The sequence below is a fragment of the Pleurodeles waltl genome, chromosome 8 (genome assembly GCF_031143425.1).
Source record: "Pleurodeles waltl isolate 20211129_DDA chromosome 8, aPleWal1.hap1.20221129, whole genome shotgun sequence".
Classification (NCBI taxonomy): Eukaryota; Metazoa; Chordata; class Amphibia; order Caudata; family Salamandridae; genus Pleurodeles; species Pleurodeles waltl.
In genome coordinates, this window is record NC_090447.1 from 370,630,855 (window position 1) to 370,656,967 (window position 26,113).

Sequence of the window (26,113 nt, forward strand, 5' to 3'; positions counted from 1 at the left end):
ACTGTGCGCCAGCACAGGGTGAGAGGACAGAACTATGCTTATCTTTTCTATACAGCACATTTCTGCCCTTTCCCTGTGGTGCAGGCCAGTGCAGCAAGATCACTGGCTGCACTGCCCTGCACCACAGCACTGAGCATCAGTTTTATTTGCCTGAAAAATGTAAAGTGAATTCATTTAACCTGATATTTCTTTATGACCTTTCTTTATGTTAGTGCCTTATTTTCTGACAGTACAGCTCAGAAACAGAATGAGGCAACCCTTGGCAAATGTTTCTGAGCTGCACTATCTCAAAATAGGTCACTAAATCAAAGGAATATCAAGTTAAATTAATTCACTTTACACCATGCAGAATCATGAGATAGGAGCTCGGCTCTGCTCAGAGCCAGAAAAGCCTTTCATGATACAGATACTAGTGGCACTGAGGCCATGACCTGCTGCTTTTGTCTAGAGCAAAGTAAAATTTGTGCTTGGCGGCTCCACCCCTAGAGGCCACCATTGGCTCCTGGCAGAAACTTACAATGGGTCAAAGGTCTGCTTCTATTATTGATAAACAGCACACTACACATGCAGAGGTTCAGCTCCACAGTGCTGGAAAATAGACATCCCTGGATTAGGCATTGCAATAAAACTATAGGAAAATAATCTAAATTGGAAGGAAATAGGAAATGTTAAAAAGCGGTCTCTACCACCCAGATCAGAAGGGTTTGCAAGTGTGTATTTGCTTCCACAATTGCAGTAAATCATGGGAACAAAAAACACATACACCCTCTTTACGCCCCTAAATTGGAAAATAATATGAAATATTAGTATGTTATTCTCCATTCTGTAGTGTCAAACTCAGAACCTTGTGTAATGTGAATACGTACTAATTTGCATACAATGAGCACATGCAAAGTAGCTTGTATTAACTTCACACCTGTGTCAGAACCCCTTTCAGAGGGCCATGGGGAAGAAAGAGCTACTGGGCTCAACTGTGGGGGTTCAGGTCTTTACTCTTAAAGTCCCAGGGCCGTACCTACTATGGATTCTGAGCAGCTGGACCAAGTACCCCGTCAGCCCTTGACTCTCAGTAGTAGCATGGTCTGAGTAGTCCAAGACCCACTGGGTGGTGGATACAAGTTGGAGAACACAGGATGACAACTCAAAATACAAGCAGTAGCAGCAATAAATTATTGTCCAGCCAAATATGTTTATGAAGAAATGATTTTTTTTTTACCGCTATAAGCACAAAGGAAAATATGACATCCAAAAATAACTAGTCTCTCTGAAGTTGAGGTTCTAGTGTTTTGTAGATGGCTCCCTGTGTCCCACTCCTTCCTTGCTCTAGCAATAGTGCCCATTCACTATAGGCAACATCCAGGGCAAGGCCCACTAGCAGTCCAAGTCTCAAGAACCCACTTCAACTCCATGGTAAAGTCAACAGTGCTCCAGCACCGAAGTGCTAACTAACAAGATAGTTGTGCCAGGGCCAACTTGGCCGGCATTGAGTCTTACCTGGACATGCAAGATTGAAGTGTATGGAGCTACCGAGCATGCTCCTTCTGTGAGTGCTGAAGCAGCAGTGACTGGTTTAGGTGCATTCACTGCTCGTGGTCCAAGCAGACTGCACTTGACCATCCCCAAAGTCCTCAAATGTAGTGATGAATCTGCAGCAACTGGATAATCCTCATGGCTCCTCCTTGCAGGGTAAGTCCTTGGTCCATCCCACAGAGGAAGGGGGAAGGTGATGTGAATTTTATGATGCAGATCCCTCTTCCAAGTGTAGGTGGGTTGGGGTTCCCACAACAACCTTATTCCTCCAGCGACATTCCATGTCAGGTCACATGGGAATGACCAAATTAGTGTTCACACCTTGCTCAGGGATTCCTCTCAATATTATTCCCCACAGGACATTGCTCCCTCCAATGCTCTCCTCTTTGTCAGATGGTACTCTGCTCTTAGCAAGCAGGCAGGTGCTAGTGCTCCAGGCTCTAATGCGGGTGGTCTTGAATTCCTTGGGTGATGTCCCCTCACCCAGCAGGGAACAGGCCTTGGTTCCCAGTCTAGGTCACAGGTAGAAGTCTTGCAGAGCTTCTCTTCCTTGCAAAGCCACACTGGCTGTTTGACAGTTGATAATTTTTGGGTCTTAATCTCCTCTTTTTATACAGTATATACAGACACCAAAGTGATTAAGAAGCTGAGTCTTTTAAGTTATGTTGGGGGGGGAGGTCTGTTTCTTTGAAGTGCCTACTCCTCTAACCTCTCTTCCTCTTGTACGCAGACTGTCTAACAGGAATGGCTCCAAAGCTGATAGCCCCACAAAACACTCCCTGTGTTTATCCAAGATTTCTGTAAGAATATGCAGAATGCAGAAGTTTCATAGAGATACAACCATGGGTTTGTGAGATCGTGTAAGCCGCATTATTGTAATTGTTGGGGAAAGCAAAGACTTTTCCTAGATCAACTGGTCATGCAAAAAAGTGTTCTTAGAGCCAAAAACTTTAAAAGAACTTTAAATTCAAGAACAAAATATAAGTGTTCATTGGTAAGTTAGTGAGGGAGGTCCTAAGAAGTCTGTCTATCCATTGTAGATTAAAGTTGAGTTCCACACAGATATCTGAACAGTTTTGCTTCGACTGTCAATGAAGGAAAATATATTTCTGCATATTCTATGAGATGTTGATGTCTTTGTGTGAAAGCGATCTAGTACAGAAAATCTATTAGATTAAGAAACTTCAGTATCCGTAAAAGAAAAAAACTAGAACGTCATTCAACTTTACTTAGGGAGAACATAGGTCAGCGCCTCTATGCATAGTTATTTTACCAAAGGTGTAGCAATTTCAATATAAACATCTAATCAGTGTTAGGTACATGACAATCAATTGTCCAGAGGCACTACTTCATGCGGATGGAAATTGCTAGAGTCAGAATTGAAAATGTCCCATATATTAGTATGTGAAACTGTGTTCACCTGAGCCTCATTTTGGTGGAAAAGGTTTAGATGTTATGTTCAGTCAAGAGAAGTGAGGAATATGTAATAGAATTTGTAGACTTCTAACACTTGTCACAGAGCAGCTTTATTCTACATGGCCCGGTACACATCAATTAGTGCCACTAGACGACTGTCTGTGGTACCCAGGTGTCGGAGGGGTAGCAGATAAATGGTAACCTAACCATGGAAGAAGGAGACTAAAACCTTTGTGCACAGTCCACTCATAGGAGCTGCAATAGTTAACATGTATGCACAGTTCATCCCAAAGGGTTACACTATTTTGGAGCTACACGTGTTCCCTGGCCCAAGATGCCTCAATGGGTTTGCAAGCAGCTTGGAAAAAATGTACGTTGGTATCATGATAGTATTGGGCAGTAAGCTACTTACCATGGCTCAAAGAGTCTTTATTGATGATGCACAAATATTATCTATGAGGTGCCAATCAAACAATTTGTGAAATACAGTCCTAACTTATTCATATCAATAGGAATTAAGGGGCTAATTTACACGCCCTGTGCTCCCCCGGGGCATCACTTTTTGAGATACACACTTGCAGGCCCATATCTTGAAGGCCACACAAACCACTTTGAGTGACTTTTCAGGGCCTTGTAGATATGGTGTAAGGCATCTCAGTGCAAGTCCCTGTTTTGCCTTACTCTGCATCAGAGTGGTGTTCCATGGGCATACTCACCCAAGGGTTTTGATGCAATCCACGATTTACTAGAATCTGTAAAACTGGAACTGAGTCAAAACTGTACACCTTCCCTAGCAAGAGCAACAAGCAGAAATATCTTTATTTCCCTTTATTGTTTCTTCTATGTGTGTTGCATTCACCATGGTTCAAGGGTGCCTGCGTTGGTGCTAGGTAGCAATTGGTGCGCCAACACAGGGGGAAAGGACAGAAATGCACTGTATCTTGAAAATACAGTGCATTTCTGCCCTTTCCATGGGGAGCCGGGCAGTGCAGCAAGGTCACCTGCTGCACTGCCCTGCCTTACAGGGCTTGTAAATATGCCCCTCAGTGTTTATTGTGCACTGCATTTTTCTTTGCCAATACTTTTATGAGTTAGGCCCATCACCAAAAGATGTTACTCTCACAACTAAATAGCGTTGAAGTGCGAGTTCTTTGTCAAAAATCCAATGTCATTTAAAGTATATTCTTAAATCAAGCTCTTAAGTTTTTTGTCTTTTTTTCACTTTTACTGAAATGACATCATTCAAACCAATCCCTCATTTACAGTTTTTCTGAATATTTCTAACAGGGGCATAAATCAGTAATTGTGATACCACAAGCTAAAATTGTGGAATTCCTGCAAGAGAATGGCACGCGAGAAAAGTGTTTTGTGTGTTTAAAGTAGCAGCTTTAAAAGTACCGTCTAACCACAACTTTTGATGAAGTTTCCAAGACAGTCTTCCCATACATTTATGAATACGTTATTAATGGGGTAATACTGTATAACTTTCAAAAGCCAAATATGTCAACTGTGTGTTAGAACACTACTTTTGCACAAAGAAAACTACTGCAAGGATGTCAGAAAAGGATGAAGAGTCTGTTTTGCCTAGATTTCAGAAAACTACAAGCACTCTTTTAGAAATGGCAAACAACATTCCAGTACAAGAGAATATTGAATAATATACTATTTATGGATGTGACTTGCATGTACATATGATCTCATGTACCATTACATCGTTATTGGCCGTGATATCCTTGGCGTAAATTTCCCCCAACTTTTTTGCCTTCCATAATTTTCTTTTTGCTGACTTTCTTTTTTACTGGCATTAGGACTCTTCATACATTACCACTGCTAACCAGTGCTAAAGTATCTGTGCTCCCTCCTTTAAAAATTGTAAAATTGGCTTATGCCCAATTAGCATATTTAATCTAATTATAAATTCCTAGCAAAGCAGTACTCCACTTACCCAGGCCCTGTAAATCAAATGCTAATAATGTGCCTGCAGCAAATATTGTGCCACTCACTCCAGTAACCATTTAAACATGTCCCCTGCCTGCCTTTGAGCATTAGTGCAGTTTTAAACTTAAACTGTCATTTCAATCTGGCAAAATAAACCTTTAGGCAGGCGTAATCATTCTTTTTTAATACATATAAGCCACACTTATGGTAGGCCCTAAATAGCCCATAAGTCAGAGTGCATAGTATTTAAAAAACAGGACACATGTTTTTAGGATTTACATGTGCTGGTAGTGAAAAAGTCCCACATCTGTTTTGTTACTACTGTGAGGCAATCCTCTCTCATAGGCTAACACTGGGTTAACTGATTACATTTAATAAATCCTAACCTTTGATTAGATAGAAATGTCATGTTTGGTCTAAAAATAATTGAAATTTATAATACTTTTAAATGGTAAAGTCAGATTTTAAATCAGAATTCTGAGAATGCCGCATTTTAAAAGTTGGCATTTTCTTATCCTAAGCATTTGATGCCTGCAGCCCTGTGTTTTGGGTCACATGACTGCGAATAGCTGGCAGTTATTGTTTGTGTATTCCTCCCAGACAGTGAAAGAAAGGGGAACTACGTGTTGGCAGAATGAGCCATCCTGCCAGGATGGGCGAAACAGAGCTGTTCCTTACCCAGCCTGCATTTCAAAGGATTGCCTGCAGCACACTCACAAAGGAAATTGACACCAGCCTTTTGTCACCCTAGACTACTTGGACCCTGGCCATGGGAAGGAAATTTCCAGAACCCAATGAGGGGACTGTCTGACCAACTCTTCGATACCCCCAGGAGGACCCCCTAGAGGACTGCGTGTTATTAAAAAGACTACCCTGCCACATGAGGCCTGCTTTGTACCTCAGGGGACTGCTCTTTTGCCCTTCTGCTACCAAAGGACTGCCCTTCTGCTTGGAGCCTGTATTGTACCCTCAGAGGATTGTCCTGTTGCTTGGAGCCTGCCTTGCTGCTGGATCCCAGGGTTACCAGAATGACTCCAAGAACTAATTGGCTGGCCTCCTGGGTGAGCAACAGGGACATAACCTTGCACTACGTCTCTGCCTGGAGTCCTGACTCCCCCAATTAGTGCCCTACCAGTCCTGACCACTGGAGGTGGTGCTAAAGGTGATCCTCCATCCCCAACCTGAGAACCTGCTTGCCGATCTGGCTGAGGCGCATCACCGGTCGGCCTGACTTCACAGAGGTTCTCACTACATTCTTCTCTGCCACAGCAAATTTTGTTCAGCAGGACCTCACAAAAAGAGGATCACTGACAGAACGTCAGAAACAGAAATAATGTATGGACAGAATACCATGTCACAAGTATCAAAGACTAAAATATCGAGAAGGTAAGTGCAAATAGGTAAGTATAGATTTATTATTCTTAACTCCACACCTACATACCTATAAGGTACATATATCATTAGCATACATAAATGTGGAATTAAATATAGTAAAACTTTCCTTCCCAATACAAAATGACCTTCACAATATATTTGTGTTTGATATTCTTCATACAATATTTTGTCTATGTTAGAAATGGGTTTTCCAGTTGGCTAGGGTATGCACCTAAGCCTGGCAGGAAAATAGGTTACACATCAAAGATAACCTGTGCTCACCCTCTGTTACCTTGGAGCAGAGCAGTCGAGCTTATCATCAGAGCCATGTGTAAAGCATTTGCGCAGCACACTCACAAAACAACACAATGAATGCACCAGAAAAGAGATTCCACACAGGATTGTATAAACATATATATATAGATATTATATTGTACATACAATCAGACCAAAGATGATATGAACCATAAATACTATGCATACTTTACAATTATTTGTAAAGTATGCATAGTATTTATGTGTCATATCATCTTTGGTCTGATTGTATGTACAATATAATATCTATATATGGATTGTATAATCAGTCCAAGCAATGCAAACTGGTCTCGAAAAACACATATATCACCACATATAACCATAGGGTGCCGGAATACTCTCCTACTAGGCTTGCTACTGTAGGCTTTTTGAGCTCGTAATGTTCTCTCAATGCACAAACCCCTTCTGATAGAGAACAGAGTCAGGCCTCTTAAATGTAGGCAAACTCAGAGCTCTTCATGACCACCGGGTTGCATCTCCTTAGTTGGAGAAAACAGCACTGCCTGCAAAGGTAGGACAGGGCAGTGTGACTCCCCCAAGGCTCACAGAAGCTAAAATGCCCAAAGATCAGGGCCCACAGGGGTGAACACCACACGCTGTGGAACTCAGTGTGGTCCTTCCCTCTCCCACTGCTTACTGAATAATCAACTGCAGCTGCCTGGGAATGTGCAGTGCAACTACCAATAACCCTGTAAATCTTGGTCCCTTTTACGGCTGGACCACCCACAAAGGAGTGTGGAGTGGTGGTATCACCTATGTGGCCACCGCAGGACGTTGGAGGACAGCAGGCAGAACCTCTAACATGGCCCACTGGTCCTGGGACAACTTCAGGAGACTGCCATTTTTTAGCCTTGTCCACCCGTCTCTTGTGGTGGATGGGCATGTTAGATCTGGCAGCCTTAGGGTGGTCTTCCCCCAACTTTTTTTTTTTTCCTGGTTTTAGGACTTTGCGCACTTTACCACTGCTGACCAGCGCTAAAATGCTTGTGCTTTCTCTCCTAAACATGGTAACATTGACTCCTACCTAAATGGCATATTTAATTTACCTATAAGCCCCTAGTAAAGTGCACTTGATATCTCCAGAGCCTGTAAATTAAATGTCACTAGTGGGCCTGTAGCACTTATTGTGCCACCCACATAAATAGCACCTTAACCATGTCTCAGGCCTTCCATTTTGGCAGTTAAACCCATTCCAGGTTTCATTGCCACTTCAACTTTGCATTTAAAATTACGTGTCAAGCATTAAACTCCCATTTTATCACATGTCACCCGTAACGTAGGCCCTTGGCAGCCCATAGGGAAGGGTGCTATGTAAGTAAAAGGCAGGTCATGTACTTGTAAGTTTTACATGTCCTGGTAGTGAACAACCCTCAAAGTCATTTTTCACTATTGTGAAGCCTTCCCCCCTCATAGACCAGCATTGGAAATTCCCTTATATACTTGTTAGAATTTGCCCTTTTGCAGGGTCATCCCCAATCTTTTTGCCTCCTGTCTCCTATTTTTTTCTGACCTATTTCTGTTGGCTTTTGAACTCTGAGCACTTTACCACTGCTAATCAGTGCTAAAGTGCATATGCTGTCTGTGTAAATTGTATGGTTAATTAGTTTATCCATGATTGGCATATTTGATTTACTAGTAAGTCCCTAGTAAAGTACACTAGAGGTGCCCACGGCCTGTAAACCAAATGCTACTAGTGGACCTGCAGCACTGGTTGTGCCACCCACATAAGTAGCTCTGTAATCATGTCTCATACCTGCCACTGCCTGTCTGTGTGCAGTTTTTAACTGTAAGTTTGACTTGGCAAGTGTACCCACTTGCCAGGGCTAAGCCTTCACTTTTCTTACATATAAGACACCCTTAAGGTAAGCGCTAGGTAGCCCCAAGGGCAGGGTGCAGTGTATGGTTAAGGTAGGACATATAGTAATGTGTTTTATATGTCCTGTCAGTGAAATATTGCTAAATTTGTTTTTCACTGTTGCAAGACCTGTCCCTCTCATAGGTTAACATGGGGGCTACCTTTAAATATGATTAAAGTGTAGATTCCCTTTGGGAGCGGATAGACATGTGGAGTTTGGGGTCTCTGAGCACACAATTTAAAAATACATCTTTTAGAAAAGTTGATTTTAAGACTGTGTGTTTGAAAATGCCACTTTTAGACAGTGAACATTTTCTTACATATACCATTTCTGTGACTCTGCCTGTTGGTGGATTCCCTGTCTGGGTCAGTTTGGGCTGGTCTCACCTCACATTAGACAGTGACACAGAGGGAGCTGGGGTGTAGTCTGCATTTCCTGATGAGCCATCTGTACTAGGAGGCAGGGGAGGAGTGGTCACTCACACCTGAAGGGCAATGAATTCTCCAACCCCCTGGTGAGTGTCTGGGGCCTGGCCTGGGCAAGGCAGGATTTCACACTCAAGAGAGACTTTGCTTTGAAGTAGGCCTACTTCAAAGGAGAAAATGGGTATAAGAAGGGCACCCAAAACCATAGACTTTAGAACACTTCTGGAAACCAAGAGGAACCTCTGCCTGGAGAAGAGCTGAAGAGCTGAGGAAGAAGAGCTGCCCTGCCTGTGACTGTGCTTTGTGGAGCTATCCTGCAGTGGCTGCTTCTGCCAGAGAAAGAGGGAAAAGACTGGAATTTGTATGCCTTCCATCCTGTGAAGATCTTCAAGGGCTTGATTTAGATCTTGCTTCCTGTTGTTGAAGTCTCAGGGACAGCAAAGACTTCTCTCTGCCAGCGCCTGGAGTCTCTGGAGAGACTCCTACTCTGCCAAGTGGTGCTCATCCAGTTCCTGGGACCATGAAAGGAGAAGCTGGCAGCCTAAGAGGAAGAAATTCACACACAGAACGCCGCGCAGAGAAAAGATCAGCGCGACTCTGATCTGCGACTGAAAAATCGACGCACCGCCGACTGTGCGGCTGAAAATTGACACTCGCCTGCAATGCGACCGGAAGATCGACGCACAGACCTGGGGAAACGACGTGCAGCATCAGTGCCAGAGGCTGGTGAGATCGCAACCCGCGCTGTGCGGTTTTCGGATCATCGTGCGGCTAGATTTCCGGTGCAAATACCGCTGGGCATGTAAAAACAACACAAGGGCTACCTGGACCTGAGAGTGCTGACCGGATCGACGCATTGCTCTCCTGCGGAGAGAAGAAACAACACGTCCCAACCCACCAATAGAAACAATGCAAGGTCTCGCTCGTGAGTAAAATCAACGCATCACAAGCCCTTTTTGAAGCACACTCGCCCGTTCGGGGTTATTTTTGACGCACTCAAGGTACATTTTCACGCTAACAGTTTTAGTGTGTGTTTAAAATTACATGAAGACTCTTTTTGCTTTTTAATTGATAACTTGACTGGTGTATTGTGAATTTTTTTCGTTTTGGTCTTGTTTTGTTTAGATATATATTCTCAATTTTTCTAAACCTATGTTGTGCTATTTTGTACTGTTTTCATTAAGTTACTGTGTGTGTTGGTACAAATATTTTACACCTAGCACTCTGAAGTTAAGCCTACTGCTCGTGCCAAGCTACCAAGGGGGTAAGCAGGGGTTAGCTGAGGGTGATGCTCTTTTACCCTGATTAGCGTGAGTGTCCTTGCTTGGACAGGGGGCAACCTGACTGCCAACCAAAGACCCCATTTCTAACAATACTTTTAAGTGGTCATTTCTGATCTGAAAGGAGTGGCATTGTTGTGTTTGTTATGGTTGGAATGGTAGTGAGAAATCCAGCTTACTGGTGAAGTTGGATTTAACATTACCATTTTATAAATGCCACTTTTAGAAAGTAGGCACTTCTCTGCACTTACCGCTCTCTGTGCTTTACAGCCAATCTCTAATCCATATCTAGTCTGTGTTGGTTGACAGCCCCAGCATTCCACCCAGACAGCCTAAAACACATGACACTCAGCTGCATTTGCATTCAGTTGGATCTTCCTGGGCAGGAAGGGTGAAGGAATTCTCACTTACAATTCAAAGGCTAATGGCCTAACCCCACACAAAGGACTAGTAATGCCCCAGAGATCTCCTAGCAGACAGCACTGGGTTGAAAGGGGAACTGGGGGCACTTCAAATTAACTCTTTGAAGTCTCCTCAGCTTCAAAAGCACATTTGGGTATATACTGGACCTGTAACCCCCTAAAATCAGACACTTATGGACTTACAAATGCACTCTGTCTTAAGGACTGCTGAGGACTGTTCTCCTGCTTGCTGCCCTGCTGCCTGCTGCTGCCTGACTCTGCTGGAAGGACTTTGCCTTCCCCCACAAGTGATCTCCAATGGCTTAGACTGAGCTTGCCTCCTATTAAGAAGTCTCAGGACTGTCAAAGACTTCACCTGAGAGAGAAAATCCACTGCACCTGTCTCATGTCTGAAATATTGCTGCAGCGCCTACAGATCTGATGTAGCACCTGTTTCATTATCACAGCGTGTCAGGATTTTCCATGCATCTTCCCAGGGTATCAAATCATTCCTGCTCTGCAGTAAGGAATCAAGGCTGCGTGCCCAGAAATCAATGCATCACCATTCCCACATGGAAAGAATTGATGCATGAACTCCACCGAACAAGAACGATTGACGCATCACTTTACTTTTGATGCATCACCTCCTCTGCGGCCCTCATCCCACGTACTTTGTGCTAAAGAGATACATCCATTGATTCCTATGGATTAAGACTTACTCAAACCTCTAAATAGTGAAATCCTTACTTTTGCATATTGGATTTTTATCGCTTCTGGCTTCTTTTATTCAGATAAATAATATCTATTTCCCTAAACTGGTGTGGAGTACTTTTTGTGGTGCTTTCTTTGTATTACTGTATGTGTTACTTTACACATTGCCTTCTAAGATAAGCCTGCCTGCCCTGTGCCAAGCTACTCGAGGGTGAGCACAGGATAATTTAGGTTGTGTTGTGATTTATCCTGACTACGACTGTGTTCCCTACTTGGACAGGTTGCATACTTCTGCCCACTAGAGACCCAATTTCTTAAAGGGTTTCCCCGAGGAGGGTTGAAGACGTCCAGGGATGTTCTTTTAGGCAGGGAGATGGTGCACCTGGACAGCACTTCTCTCCACAACATTGTGTTTTGTGGTCCCCTCGCTGAGGGCTGTACTGGGAAACACACACACCACTCTTTTGGAAAGAAGCAGAGCTCACCAGGTGCTCCATGAAACCGGGCAAGCCAGCCAGTCCCCAGAGAGCACTGGGGTGCACAGAGCAAGCAGGCAAGCAGCAGACCAGCACTTAAGGCAGGATGCACAGTGGTAGTCCTTCCTGCAGCCCAGCAGGCAGCAGGCCAACATAGCAAAACACACACTAATGGCATTTCCTTCTGGCAGCACAGCAGTCTTCTGGCAATGTGATGCATATGGAGCCAGCAGGGTCTGATTACAAATTCATGCAGTATCCAAAATCATGGGGTTAGAGCCCCTGTACTTGTACTCAAAATTGTCTTGATCAAGCGGTTCAAAGGGATCCGTTCAAGTGTACAACAAACCCTTTCAACCCAGCCCTGGCTCCAGACATCAGTAGTGGGGAAATCAGCCCTTTGTGTGAGGGCAGGCCGCATCCTCTCCCAGCCCTGGAAGACTAACAGTATGCAGGTAAGTGCAGATGTATCCCCGGTCACACCCAGCCCTTCCTGTGTTGTGGCTGTCGGAAACGTATGCACAAAATGCAGCTGTCACCCAGGCCCAGATGTGGATTGGAGACAGGCTGAAAAGCACACAGAGCTATAAGGACAGAGAAATGCCCACTTTCTAAAAGTAGCATTTTAGAAATAGTAATGTAAAATCTAACTGCAGTAGTAAGTAGGCAGGCCTGAGACAGGTTTGAAAGGCTACTTCTGTGGCTGGCATAATCAGTGCTGCAGGTCGACAAGTAGCATTTAATTTACAGGCCTAAATAGTATATGGTATACCAATTTACAAGGGACTTACAAGTAAATCAAATATGCCAGACTGGTGTAAACCAATCAAACCATGTTAAGGGGAGAGAGCGCATGCACATTTATACTGATTAGTGTGGTAAAGTGCCCAAAGGTGAGAAAAATAGGAGAAAGAAGGCAAAAGGTTTGAAGATAATCCTGCAGAAAGGGCCATTTCCAACTGTATACATGATATTTTATCTCATATATATTGTCTGCACAGCTTGCAAAGTGTATCAGCCCTTATGGATCCCTCATCGGCTACAGCCTGCACCTTGGTCCCACTGCAAATTTTCAACTTCCAAAAAAGTGAAAAAGTCCCAATGGGGAAATATTCACTGTAACTTCACCCACCGGCTCCTCAATGACAAGGCCTCCTCCTAAGACGCCGTCATCTGCTTTGCCTCGCTGAACTTTACATTCTCAGGAACTTTTCTTCACAATTTCTTCTTAGCCAGAAGGTAGGCCGAACCGCAGGACCTTACAGTTGGCCTTAACTTTTTACTTTGACCGGCTCAGATATCTGTGGTTGGTGCTTTGATCTTTTAGGCACTATTTTTTATTTATTTATTCATTCGGTCTAAAGATTTAGACCATTAAAAATCAAAAAAGTAGCAGTCTTACACAATAGGTTGATACCGTTAAAATTCAAAATAACAGTCATACATAGTATAGATAGGAGCTGGTGGCCAACAATCAAGTAAAAATGTTGCAGTAAAAAACTGGTGCTATGATCATACTTAAAATGCAATAAATTAGACGTACGTACATAAAGAAAAAAGAAAAGAGACTTTGCTAAAAACTAGTGTCTATCATACAAGTATATGCAGCTATTGCCTTCCATGGAACTTTTACACAGTATCTTAGTCATTTTATGGGCTAATAGAGTTCATTGTCGTATATGAAATGCTTTAGCGAGTAGATGTTACAGAAAAAAACCTCAAAACTGGTGGTGTGAACATGCTTAAAGTACAATGAATTGGACGTACGTAAGATAAAAGGACTTTCATAAAAACTTATGGCTATCATGGAATAGATATACAGCTGTTGCCTAACGTAGGGCTAAAACTAAGTATCTTGATAATTTTGTGAGCTGATAAAATTCATTGTCGTATATAAAATGCTTTATCGGGTAACGTGGCAAATTATGAATGGAAGATCATCTCCATAGACTTGTGGAGGCTCTGCTACTCATGTAGGGGGGCCACGGATTCCTAGTAAAATTCCTAAAAATACCATATGTAAGTTAAGGCTGTACACGTCAATAAAAGAATTCAGGCCCCCTCTGAAGGATAAAAAACAGAGAAGAAGAAAAAAATATATATATATCTTGGTAAAATCACCTTCTGTGGGCAGGTGCCTAAACGACTCACGAACCCTTGGCTACAATGAACCTGCGACAGATGGACCAAGCCTCAGATAAATATTTAGTGACTGAGCTAACTACCAATGTAGATGTATCATATTTGCATATTCTAGTGGCATTGGCTCTATTCTGCAGTGATAGGTTTTTACAGAGGGGAATAATCCACCTCCCTCTTGGTCTCCTGTATAAAGGGCAGAAGAACAGCAAATGCTCAGCTGTTTCCTTACAATAGTGGCAAAGAATACATTTGTCAGTTAAAAAGTTGCTTGATGTCCAGCGAGCCGTATAGCTGTTGACAGGCAAGATACCATATCTTAACTGGAGGTATAGGGCACGGGCATGTGGAGGAATAGGGTGATTCATAAAGTTCTCAGGCCGGGGTTCATGCTTGAGTAGAAGAAATTCTGTTGTTAGTCTGCCCACCCCATTATGGTGAACGGAATCTTCATTGATTTTCTCCCAGTATCTTTTTTTAACAAGTTGCCTTGCGTTGTTGGGAATCAGTTCTGGGTGTTTCCAATATTGGAAAAATCCTATTTCATTCCAGGCAGATTTCATCTCCTTCAGCCAAAGGATTTTTTCCGGGCCCTGGGGAGAAACCATGAGATTTCTTATCGCCTCCCTGAACGGCTGAAGTTCAATTGTTTTCCATAGACGGATCCAGTAGGAGAGTGGTCTCAGGCCCGCTATAGTTTTAATACTGTTTAGACCTAGGTCTAGCCTGAGAGGGATCATTGGTGCGCCCATCCCTAGCCAAGAAATCTGTCTGAGTAATTGATTTTCTTTAGTTTGTAGGATATCCAATTTACTGTGCGAACCCCAGAGTTCCGCTCCATACAGGGCCGCCGCTCAGATTTGAATATTATAAATCTCTGCGATTGTATTCAGAGGGGGACTCGGGGCCTTTCTGGACCTGCGCACTAGGGCCTCACCTCTTTGGCTTATAATAAGTGCCCGTTTGTCAATAGCTGCCTTCCAATTACCTGTGTTCGAGAGTCTAATACCTAGGTAATCAAATTCTTCCACTTTCTCCAGCGGGATTGAGTTCATTTCTATTCTGGCACCCGGACGTTTCCTTGAGGTACTAAATATCAAGAGTTGTGTTTTATTTGCATTGACATCCAACCCATAATCTCTGCAAAAAGCGTAGAATTGGTTGACCAGATTTTGCATTCCCATTGGAGATTTGGCTAACAGGATTGTGTCGTCCGCATATAGCAGACACAGGATTTTCTTTCCAGCTGATTTGGGCGAGTCGTTTAAGCAATTCTCTAAATAATGGATGAAGTTGTTTATGTAAAGTAAGAAAAGAGTGGGAGCCAGGACACAACCCTGTCTGACTCCTCTTTTGATGGCTACAGGATCTGTCAGCTCACCCTCCTTACCGCTTCTGATTTGAGCATGGGGATTATCGTGCAATCGAATAATGAGTTTCAGAAGGCCAGATGGAACCCCCATATTAGAGAGTGTTGACCATAACATATTCCTGGGGATCAAGTCAAATGCAGCTCTGAGGTCTATAAAGACCACATACAGATTTCCCCCCCACCAGGTCCACGTTCTTCCATTTGATTGCCAGAAATCTTAGTGCTTGGTCTATGGTGCTCACAGCTGGTCTGAACCCTGCTTGTAGATTAGACAGAGCTTCAGTCTCCAAGATCCATTCATCAAGATGGGACAAAAGATGTTTTGCATAGATTTTTTGAAAATTGTCGAGAAGACATATAGGTTGATAATTAGCTGGATTATTGGGGCTGCCTTTTTTGAAGATGGGAACTATCTCAGCCCCTTTCCAAGAGGATGGGGCAGGGGCTCCTGCTGCAATTGCGTTGCAGATTAGGTTAAGATAAGGAGCCCATACATCTGGACTTGACTTGTAAAGATCGCCCGGAATCTTGTCTGGACCAGGGGCGTTTCCCCACTTCAATGAGTCTATTGCGACTCTTGTTTCAGATAGAGTGAATTTAATTGGTGTGGCCCCTAGAAATTTAGGGGCATCGAGGGTCCTGGGAGATGCTTCTGATGGGGCTTCGTACAATAGACTAAAGTGGTCGACCCATGCTGCAGAGAGAATTGAGGAGCCGGGAGCAGAGGCAGAGTCTCTACAGTCGTCAGCTATTAGTTTCCAGAACCTGGAGGTATCATTGGATATAGCAGTCTCTAGGATAGCATCCCATCTAGCCTCTTCTCAGCTTCTACGTGCCATAGAGCATTCCTTCTTATAATCCTTCCTAGCTTTTCTTATGAGCTGAGCATGGCCTTCTTTTAAGGCTTTCAATAGGTTGAGTTGAGCTTCCCTGCATGAGTTGCTGAACCAGCGTGCACGGCACTTTTTCTTGGAGTTGGAGTTGCTGCTAAACACTTTCGTGAAGAGATGTTTTAGAGAATTATATAGTGCCGCGTGGGCTGCTAAAAGCCTATCGCCATCACTGGACTCATTGTATCGAAGCATAGACTCCATTTGGTTAGCTACCAGGTTATATATTGTTGTAAGATGGTCGGGTGATGAAATAACAGACTCCCAATTTATGTTGCACCTCTTATTTGTTAAGACAAGCTGTTGAGCGTAAGCCTTAGAATGGGGTGTTTCAAGCGAAGGAAAGAGGCATCTGGTCAATAGAATCAGCGGATCGTGGTCACTCTCAACATGTTCTTGTACCCTCATATCAGACATATGGCCCCAGAGACAAATGTCGAGGAGTATATAATCAATCTGACTCCTGTGCCCTCCACGCCTAAAGGTAGGGTGCAAATGAGTATCTGAGCGGGAGCGACCATTGCATGCTCGAAGACCATGCGATAGTGTGATGTCAGCCGCTAGTCGAGCTATTTTATTTAATCTAGGTCTTTTGTTGGAGACTAGTTGGGGGATGCCCCAGTAGGCATCCTCTTCTTTATATATCTCCTGGACCAGGGGATTAGGCTTGAATGTAACATTAAGATCCCCTCCAATCAAGATGTAGTGAGATGAATTATTTTTAAGGAAGTTGTCCAATGAGGACAGGGCATCAGAGTCATAATGGCTTCCCACGCTCCTATTGTAGATATTAATTATTAATAAAGATCTCTCCTCAGAGATCGTTACTGCTAAGGCCTGTAAATCTGGGCAGCCCATGTCAATTGCTTCAGTTTTACACCTAAGAGAACTGCTTAACCATACAAGAAGCCCTCCCGATGATCTCCCACAGGGCGTCTTGCGTGCTGCAACCCAATAGCTTTTAAAGCCTAGTCTATAATTGGGTCCCAGTGCCCATGTTTCTTGAAAAAGACAGATCTGGTGCTCATCAATGAATTGGCCCCATACCGGGCTCTGCAGTTTGCTTTCTAGCCCTGCGATGTTCCAGCTGAGAACCAAATCGGAGTCAGTTGTTTTAGAAAACCCAGCTTCTGTCAGGGAGTGTAACCTAGAGGTGCAGCTAGAGGCCATGCTATTCCCCACAAGTAGGCAGTGATCTATGTCTTTCTCACCCTGTAGGTTATTCACTTCACCAGATATTGCATAGGTCGTGTTCCTGTCTGGTGAGGTATCCGGGCAGATAGGCCCAGGGTTGCAGGGAGGAATTGTCAGAATCGCTGGAATTACAGAGGTTGAGTCACTAAAGACAGGATGGCTAATGTGCTCGGTTTCAAGACTACTCAAAGCCACTCCCAAGGACCATCCCTTAGTCAGTCTATCTCAGAGAGAGACGCCAAAGAATATCTAGGGCCAAACTCAGGGATAGACTGGATCTGAGTATCGGGGGGAACTCTTTGCAGTTGCCTATTCACAAGTGGTAGAGAGGGAGGATAGAACGTTTGTAGTCGGCACAGGGAGACTTTGGGGGTGATTCCAACTGTGGCGGGCGGCGGTAGAAACCGCCATTTGGCCGCCATGCGGGCAAAATTCTGCGGCCCCCATTCTGACATTCCCACTGGGCCGGCGGGAATGAGGCCGCAACACAGGAGCCGGCTCCGAATGGAGCCGGCGGTGTTTGCGGCGGTGCAACAGGTGCAGTTGCACCCGTCCCGCTTTTCACTGTCTGCCATGCAGACAGTGAAAAGCAGGCCGGGGCCCTGTTAGGGGGCTCCTGCACTGCCCATGCCAGTGGCATGGGCAGTGCAGGGGCCCCCAGGGGCCCCAGGACACCCCTTACCGCCAGCCTCTTCCTGGCGGTGTAAACTGCCAGAAACAGGCTGGCGGTAAGGGGGTCATAATCCCCAGGGCAGCGCTGCTTGCAGCGCTGCCCTGGCAGATTATCACCGCCGGGTGAAAATCGGCAGGACACCGCCGTCCCCGGCGGTGCGACCGCGGCGAATGGGAAATGAAGCACCGCCAGCCTGTTGGCGGTGCTTCCGTCATTCTTGCCCTGGCGGTGTCAGAATGACCCCCTTTGTCTGCTAAAGGATAGGGTCTGTTAGCATTAGCAAAAAGCAGCTGTACAAGATCAGGAGAATTGAAGTTGATGACAATACAGTCCCCTGTGCCAGTTTTTTCTAAAGAGCCCACCCACCTTACCCTTCTCGCCATCAGTATCGAAGGTATCATGGAAAATGCAAGCCCCGCATTGTTATGCAACCAATGTATAACCTTGTTTTTAAGCTCAGTGAAATATTCCGGGGTTTTGGTTCTAAGTACAGGTACGTTGGTAATTACGAGAACATATGGGCATGACTCCGGTGGAAGGTGCAATGCTCTCAATCCAATCGAACCATTGATCTGGACCCTCCTCTGGGGGCCTATTGGAAAATAGTCATGGGTTGAATTGGAAACACCAATATTGGGTACTGTGTTATTAGAGGAAACTATACCTTCTAGGAGAGGGGCTGGGACCTTGGGAGGCTTGTTCTTTAAGATGTTGGCTGCTTCAACAGAACCGATCCATTCTCGGTTTTTAGGGGGAAGAGGGCTCTTGCCCATTTGAGCAGATGATCTGCTAACATCGATGTGCTCTTGGTTGAGGTGGGAGTGGTGGGGGTAGGAATGGATATCTACGTTAGGAAGAGGTACTGGCTGTTGGCTCTTAATGAAACCGTCAAGTTTGTCCTCTATCGTTTGGAGGCGTGCTGCGATGGGAAGAAGCAGCTTGGAAAGCTCTTCTCTTATAAGATCCCTGGTATACTCGTTCTCCTGTCGGCCATTGATGTTTTTTGAAGGGGTTAGAGTCATAACCTTGTTAGGGGGCAGGGCGGGATTAGGGGGACTTGAAGTCCTAGAGCGTTTATTTTTAATGACGGGCTCCTTTCGTTTCCTTTTCCCGTTAGTGTTGGGGACTATAATAATTGAGGGTCCTCCTATGGAGGGGCTCCGAGTTGATCTAGATGGCACGGGGAGGGCATTAGATTCGTTAGACAATGGACCCAAATGCTCCTGAGGGATTCTAGAGGGATAGGAGAGAGCAGCAGGCAGCACAGTCTGTGGTTCCATTTTCAAAGGGGTCTGTAGGACATCATCAGCGTGGGCAGGACTGGTGACTGAAGAGGAGGGAACAGCTAGGCAACGCTGCACCAACTCTATTTCTTTTTCAAGTGCCCAGACGTCCTTTTGTAAAAAACTATCTAAGGTTTTATTAGACCCGTGCTTTTCTTCAGCCCCCCCCCTCGCCGTCTACCCATCTTGCCTTCTTAGATCCGAGTACCTCCAGTAGGCCCAAGGTACGTCACGTGCTTGGCCTACGGGCCCCACCTGCTGAAGGTCAGCTAACAGTCCCTCACCTCACTTGTAGACTCCTCAGTCCCTGCTGCTGGCGAGTGTGAGGAAAACCCAGGGGCAGAGATAAGGGGTATGGCCCAGCCCGGCCTCTTCCGGTCGCTGACGGGCGCAGGACGGGCCCGCCCTGGCGTTTCTTGCGGCAGCGGGCGCGCAAAAATCCTTTAAAGGGGCTGCTCCCACCCCAGCACAGGCAGCGAATGGGCAGAGGGGCTTGGCTCCTGCCCCCTGCCTTCACGAAACAACAAGGCACTATTTTTCACTTAAAACTTTGAAAATTCTTAATTCTGGTTCTACTGATAGAATTTAATTTGTTTTGATGTCATTGAATTTATTAATTTCTACTTTTATCTTCTAAATTGGTTTGGGATTGTTCTTGTGTTTTGTCTTCACTTTATTACTGGTTGTTTGCTGTCTAAATACATAACACAGCGTTGCTAATTTAATTTACACCTGACTGCTCTTAAGGTCAAGCCACCGGAGGGTTCAGCACAGGTTAACTGATGTTTGAGACATTTTAACAGGGATTGTAGTTGTTGCTTGAGAAGGGTCTTCACCCCACTAAATCAAAAATCCAATTTCTTACACTAACAGGGACACTGGATCCTAAACGTAAAAGTATCACGAACACATGGATGAGTAGGTTGTTCTTGCAATACCCCTTTTTTGGGGCCTCATATTGTTGAACAAGAAAATATTCTACAAAATGTATAAATAGCTTACATTTGGTAACAACAACTAACTAAATTATTAGTTTTCTGCTACTAACCTAAATGTTGTGTTTTGAAATATAGAACACGGACTTTTGCATTACTAGTGTGTGAAATACGGACAAGCTTTGAAAATATATTAATTTAGAAAAATTTAAATTCATGCTTAGAAACTCAATGTCCTTCACTGGCAGATATATTCTGGTGAATATATTTACCGCATTTATACACATGAAAAAGTACAACAAAAGATCAAACTAACTGGCAAATAATTCACTTCAAATCACAGTGACCCACCTGAGGGCTTTTCTTCATTGCAGTTGAGAGCATGAGGTTTAGCTCCGTGCATCAAAAGCATTCTCACAAGATGCGTCTGAAAACCAAGTGATGATTATATTTAGTCAGTGCAAAACCAAATGCTCATATATTTATTTAATACCCTCGCACAGTGTACTGGACATGAATGGTATAAACACGTTCCTTTTACAGCACTACACACAGACGTAGATCTGAATATTAGAGATTGTCTATTGCTACAGTCAATGTAAATCTCATGTTAGGAGAAGAATGTACATATAAGTAAACAAGCAATTGCTAAGACGTGATTTGATGTTAAATGACAGCTCCGTTTAGCTTTTATTTTGTAAATAGTTTTATAAATCTTTATCCGAAGAACATTTTCTTTAAAAACGACACACTTTGCATAAACAAAAATGCAGACACGGGCAGCCGTTTTTGAATGTTTTTATATTAAAGTTTTAGAAACCCCAAGCTGATTAAATATTGTTAAAATACACTTGCCAAGCAAAATAAGAATGGAAGTTGAACAAATTAATGTTTGAAGGGACTTCCTGAAAGCCCCTTCCTATATGAAACGGTGTTATGTATATAATTTTTGGTAAAGTCAAAAGGCATTGGCTAATGTCAGATCTAAATAAAAATTAAACGGACATTGTAACATTATTTTTAGCCTACTTCTCTATAACATCTTGAAAATTATGTTAACCGTTTCCTCCATTCAGCAGAATTCTGTATCAACAAAGGTTATTTTGTACAATGCCTCAATGAAGAGATGATAAAAAAGACTGTCAGAGGTTACAAGCATGTTTTCAGGAGATTTCCTGGAGTAGACTAGAATTTTTGATGTCATGAGGTGCTGTATGCGATAGGTGCACTTCCAGATGAAAAATCATTGCAGAGTGGCTACTTGTTTGCCAAGAGCAGAGTTTGTCTGTCGTACTACTGACAGAGGAAACAGCAGCTGATGTTACCAGCTTCTAACACTCCTTTGCGAGTCACCCAGGTCATGATAAATGAACAAGTTGCGTTTCTGTGGATCTACATTGTGTAATGCCATGGTAAATGCATACTCACATATCTCCGTTTGTATGCTACGTACGGTGCAGAAGTCTTTGTTCATTGTCTCTTGTCCCATGCAGCTTTATGGACACACAGTTATGATTTACACCTACCTTCACTTTTCACTTTTTCTCATTTATTGCCTAACTTTTATAGGCAGCACACCTGTTATCTTACTTCAGGCTATTTTAGCATAATAATTCTTGCAATGCTATACATATGCCCTTGTGAACACACTAATTGTTTTTCACACTTCTTTGACTGATGATGACGCTCCGGCCCATTTTCTTGTCCGTCGTCTTTGGATGGACCATTTTATGAGTTCCAAGGGGTAAAGGGAGTTAAAATAAACACTTCAAATCACTTAACAATGTAACCTGTTTGGTAACACATTAAATCTTGGAGTCGGAGATTTGAGTTCAAAGATCTATTACAAATTTAAGGCCAACTTTATGTGACTGAGTCTCAGAAACATGCTATATAAGTACAGAATCACCAAAGGTGAAGTAAAGCATTGAATCATATTAAATCGTACAAGCAAAAGGCATATAAGAATCTTTGCTGCAGTAATACAGAAGATAAGAAAAAGGATTTGGTGATCAGTATACAAGTCACATACCTCTTGCACAATCATTCGAAACTAATCTAAACTAAATATTCTAGTTAAGCTGTAGGGGAATCCTAATTATCTCTCAGGAAATATAGGAAATGATGGAAATAATAGGAAAGTGTCACTATAAAAAAACCCTCAGTAGAAGTTATGATAGAGAGGTGTGTGTAGCATGAAGCCACTCGATCAGATTATGACTAGAGAGGTCATACCTCTCTAAGTCTCAGGAGAATCTGCTCTCACCAAAGGGTAAATGGATCTGCTCACTTCTAGCTAAATGAATACCAATTTAGACCTTGCAGAACCATTGAGAATTCACGTAATCAACACCAGCAGTTTTCCATCTTCCATACACAATTGGAATTGACAACTTCCTTGAAGTTCTCATAACATGTGATAAGAGTGGCACAGTGGACTAAGGTAGGAATAGCCCCAACATGTGGGCTGGATTAGGACAGGAGTTGCACTCTATGTTTAGGAATCTACAATCACAGTAATTCAAAAGATTATGGTGTGTGAATTTTGCAAGTATATCAATTTTCTTAAATACCCTCACTTCCCTTCTCTTCTGTCCACTCACATCTTACATTGGCCAGTATACTTCTGGGTCCCTCTTTGCAAAGAATTTTCTGTGATTTACTATTGTAGAATTTATGACTACAAGATGAGCCACACCTATTCATAGACAGGAATTTGGAAAGCCAATTGGGATCATCTGTGGAGAGCTGCTGGTTTTGCCACTGTGTTTTAGCTTTGCAGCATGGCTAAAATGAGGCTAGAAAAAAGGGCTTTGGCATGACCAAAGCTGTCCGCGTCCCAACCAGTTTTTTCATTCTGGCGGGTGGTCAAGAAAGACAAGGGAAGGTAAGAGGAAGTTAACAGGAAAGAAATGGAGGGTGGGAGATCAAAGAATGGGTCAACAAAAAACAAGAAAAAAACATTATGACCCAGCCAGCACTGTCCATATCATGGTGCCTTTTTTGCTATAACTAGTGGGTAAAAGGCAGCACAGGCAGAAGGAGTGTACAGGTGGAAGATATGAAGCAATACACACAACAAGGATGGGGGGGTTCAACAGGGAAGAAGTAACAGCGAACAAACAACAGGTGCACAGGGAATGAAAGTGGAAGAAGGTACATGAACACATGGGTGGAAGGTGAAGAAGCAGCACAGGGCTCAGTGGAGGCGGGAGTGGAAGAAGCAACATAGAACAGGTGGGTGAGAGGGAAAGAAGCAACACAGTAATGGGGGGGGTGTATGGAAAGAAGCAAATTAAATAAAGAATGCCTGAATCAGAGCATGAGACGTGGGTGGATAGCAGAAGGACACTAATCAAGTTAAACCAGTCAGTAATTGGTCCATGCTCCCCACAAAGGATAAAGAAGTGAAGCTGGCATGCACTGGCAAATTAGAAGGCGGCACAGAAGAGTGACAATGAAGCCAATGAATGGTAAGCAATGGAATGCCTCCAAGCACCTTTACGGTATATAATACCTCTCACAGTGACTGTACATGTGCTGTCTTAAGACGAGCCCTAAAAACTATACTTTATGAGTCGGAACCATAGCCTATAAAAAAGCTTAATAGTGATAGGTATTTTGTCATATTCATCTTTGAGAATGTCTTCTGTGCCTATGAAATAAAATAAATGGTTCATAATTCTCATGGAAGTTAACTTTTCAGCAACTTTATTTAATTTGTTCGACATTCATGTTTTTCTTAATGTATTGCAGGACAAAATATCCTAACTGGCAACTGCATAGAAAGAGGAACAATCAAGAAAGCTTGAAAAAATGGAAACAGTTGCTGGCAGAAATAATCCAGACGAATGCAGTGCCTGATCCACGATCTGCTATTCCACAGTCTCTCCTGTTGTCATGGAAAAGCCAGTTTGAACAGTGTAGCACCAGGCCTCTCCTGAACTACAGGTACTTGGCTTCACAGGACTTAAGGGACACATTGTCTGGCACATGTTAATCTTGTGACTGTTTTGGCTCACTTTTTAGCGAAAAAGGTGCCACTTTCTTGGGTTGTATACTATTCCAAGATATAGTATGCACCTGAATACAACATCTGTTTGTCTGCAGCAAAGGTGCAAATGATACATTATATTTGTATTTTCAACTGTGACAAATGATCAGGCCATACAGTCAGTGGTGGAGTAGGTTTCAGAGAGAAAGGCAAAGATTAGTTTTCTCCAAGGAGTGGATAAGGCCTTATTATGAGTTATGAATGATGCTAGCTCCTTAATTCCTAAGCACACCATACAAATAAAGCTATGAGAGTGCTGATCAGATATGGGGTTTAGGTAGCATCTGAGTCCTACCCTTGAATCAGCTGAAAAAACCCAAACTGATTTGTGTTGAAAATGCATTAAGAGGTCAGAGCTTCAGTAGGACTGCTGGCCCTACCCTATAAACTAACCAGAGGGTGTATACCTGCATCTTATCCAAGCATGAATGTTTAACACCTATCTTAAAATAAATGTCATCAAAACTAACTCAGCTGGCACAATGGACTCACATTCTCTCTACAGTAACTTTACGTTTCACTAGAATTCCTACAGGCGCCTTGTACTATGCTTGGTGATATGTCATATAATATATTTCTGTACTGTATGTTGAAAAAATCTCAAGATAAATAATTTTAAAAAAATCCCAAATTCCTTGTCTTCATTATCAACAAACACAATCCTGATATTAGGGAATTAATTTAGACAGATTTAAAGGCCAGTCTTCGGCTATTACTGGGCACAGCACCTTTATCCCCAATTCCAAAAGTTGAGGACAGGGTAGGCACTGCTTGGGGGGTTAAGACTCAGAGCAGGCAGAGTCTAGTTGCAGGAATCAAGGGTGTAGGAGATTGTTTTCACCTGTAGCTCCCACCCCGTGGCCAACTAGACCTTGGATTCACTTTGGTGGTTCTGGGTTCAAGGTGCTGGTTCAGTCCTTCATCCTCAGATAGCGGGACAATAGGGCAGACCCTCTTGCAGGTAGGGCAGCAGAACAGTTGGGCAGTTCATCTTCTAGCACAGCAGTGGGCAGCAGAGGAGTCTTTCCTCTGAGTCTTCTACAAGACCAGAAGTGATCTGAAATGTGAGTCTGAGGGTCCTGTTTTTATACCCAGTACCCCCTTTGAAATGGAAGAAGCTTCTGTAGCGTTCCCCTTTCAGAGGTGAATGAAATTTCCAGCCTCCCTACCCTTGTCCCAGTCTTTCTGGGGGCACAATAGTCTAGTGTTGAGTCCCTTGTGTGTGAGCTGGGCCAGTTCCTTTGAAGTGCCAGTGTGGTAGGTGACATATCCGCACCTATCCTGCTAGAGATAGTCCACACTCCCAAAACCCAGACTCTCTATTGTAATGCTGTGTAGAAATTACAAAGGCCAACTGCCAGCTACACCAAGCATGTGACCTAGAAACAGGCTGCAGGCACCAAATGGTTAGGACAAGATAGTGGAAACTTTCTAGAGTGGTACTTTCAGACGTTTGACTTAAAATCAGAATTTACCATGAAAGAGAGTTTTAAATTACAATTCCTCAGGTACCAAATATGACTGTCCTACCAACTCCTAATCAAATATTATCACTTATTGAAAGTAATGAGGTAACCCAATGTTTTCCTATAGAAGAGGTACACCTTGCAATACTGAAAAATGACCAGCATTTTAAAAATACAATGCACCCCACCCTAAGGGCTGGGTAGGGCCTACCCTAGGGGTGACGTGTACAAAGAAGGAAGGTTTTGTGCATGGCAAAATGTTTACCGTGCAAGGTTGAAATGGCAGTTTGGAACTGTATACACAGACTGCAATCACAGGCCCAACACATGTTTTTTAAGGGTTGCTTAAGTGGGTGACACAATCAGTGCTGCAGGCCTACAAGAA

The 26,113-nt window shown here is 43.4% G+C and overlaps 1 protein-coding gene across 1 annotated transcript in view; it reads right to left on the minus strand.

Annotated features, from left to right (window-relative positions):
• Positions 1–26,113, minus strand: part of MYO16 (myosin XVI) — a 2,485,855-nt gene that overhangs the window by 1,754,402 nt on the left and 705,340 nt on the right. The window contains exon 8 of the mRNA XM_069204246.1: positions 20,560–20,635. Within this exon, the coding sequence (XP_069060347.1) occupies positions 20,560–20,635 (76 nt within the window). The remainder of the gene's footprint in view (positions 1–20,559; positions 20,636–26,113) is intronic.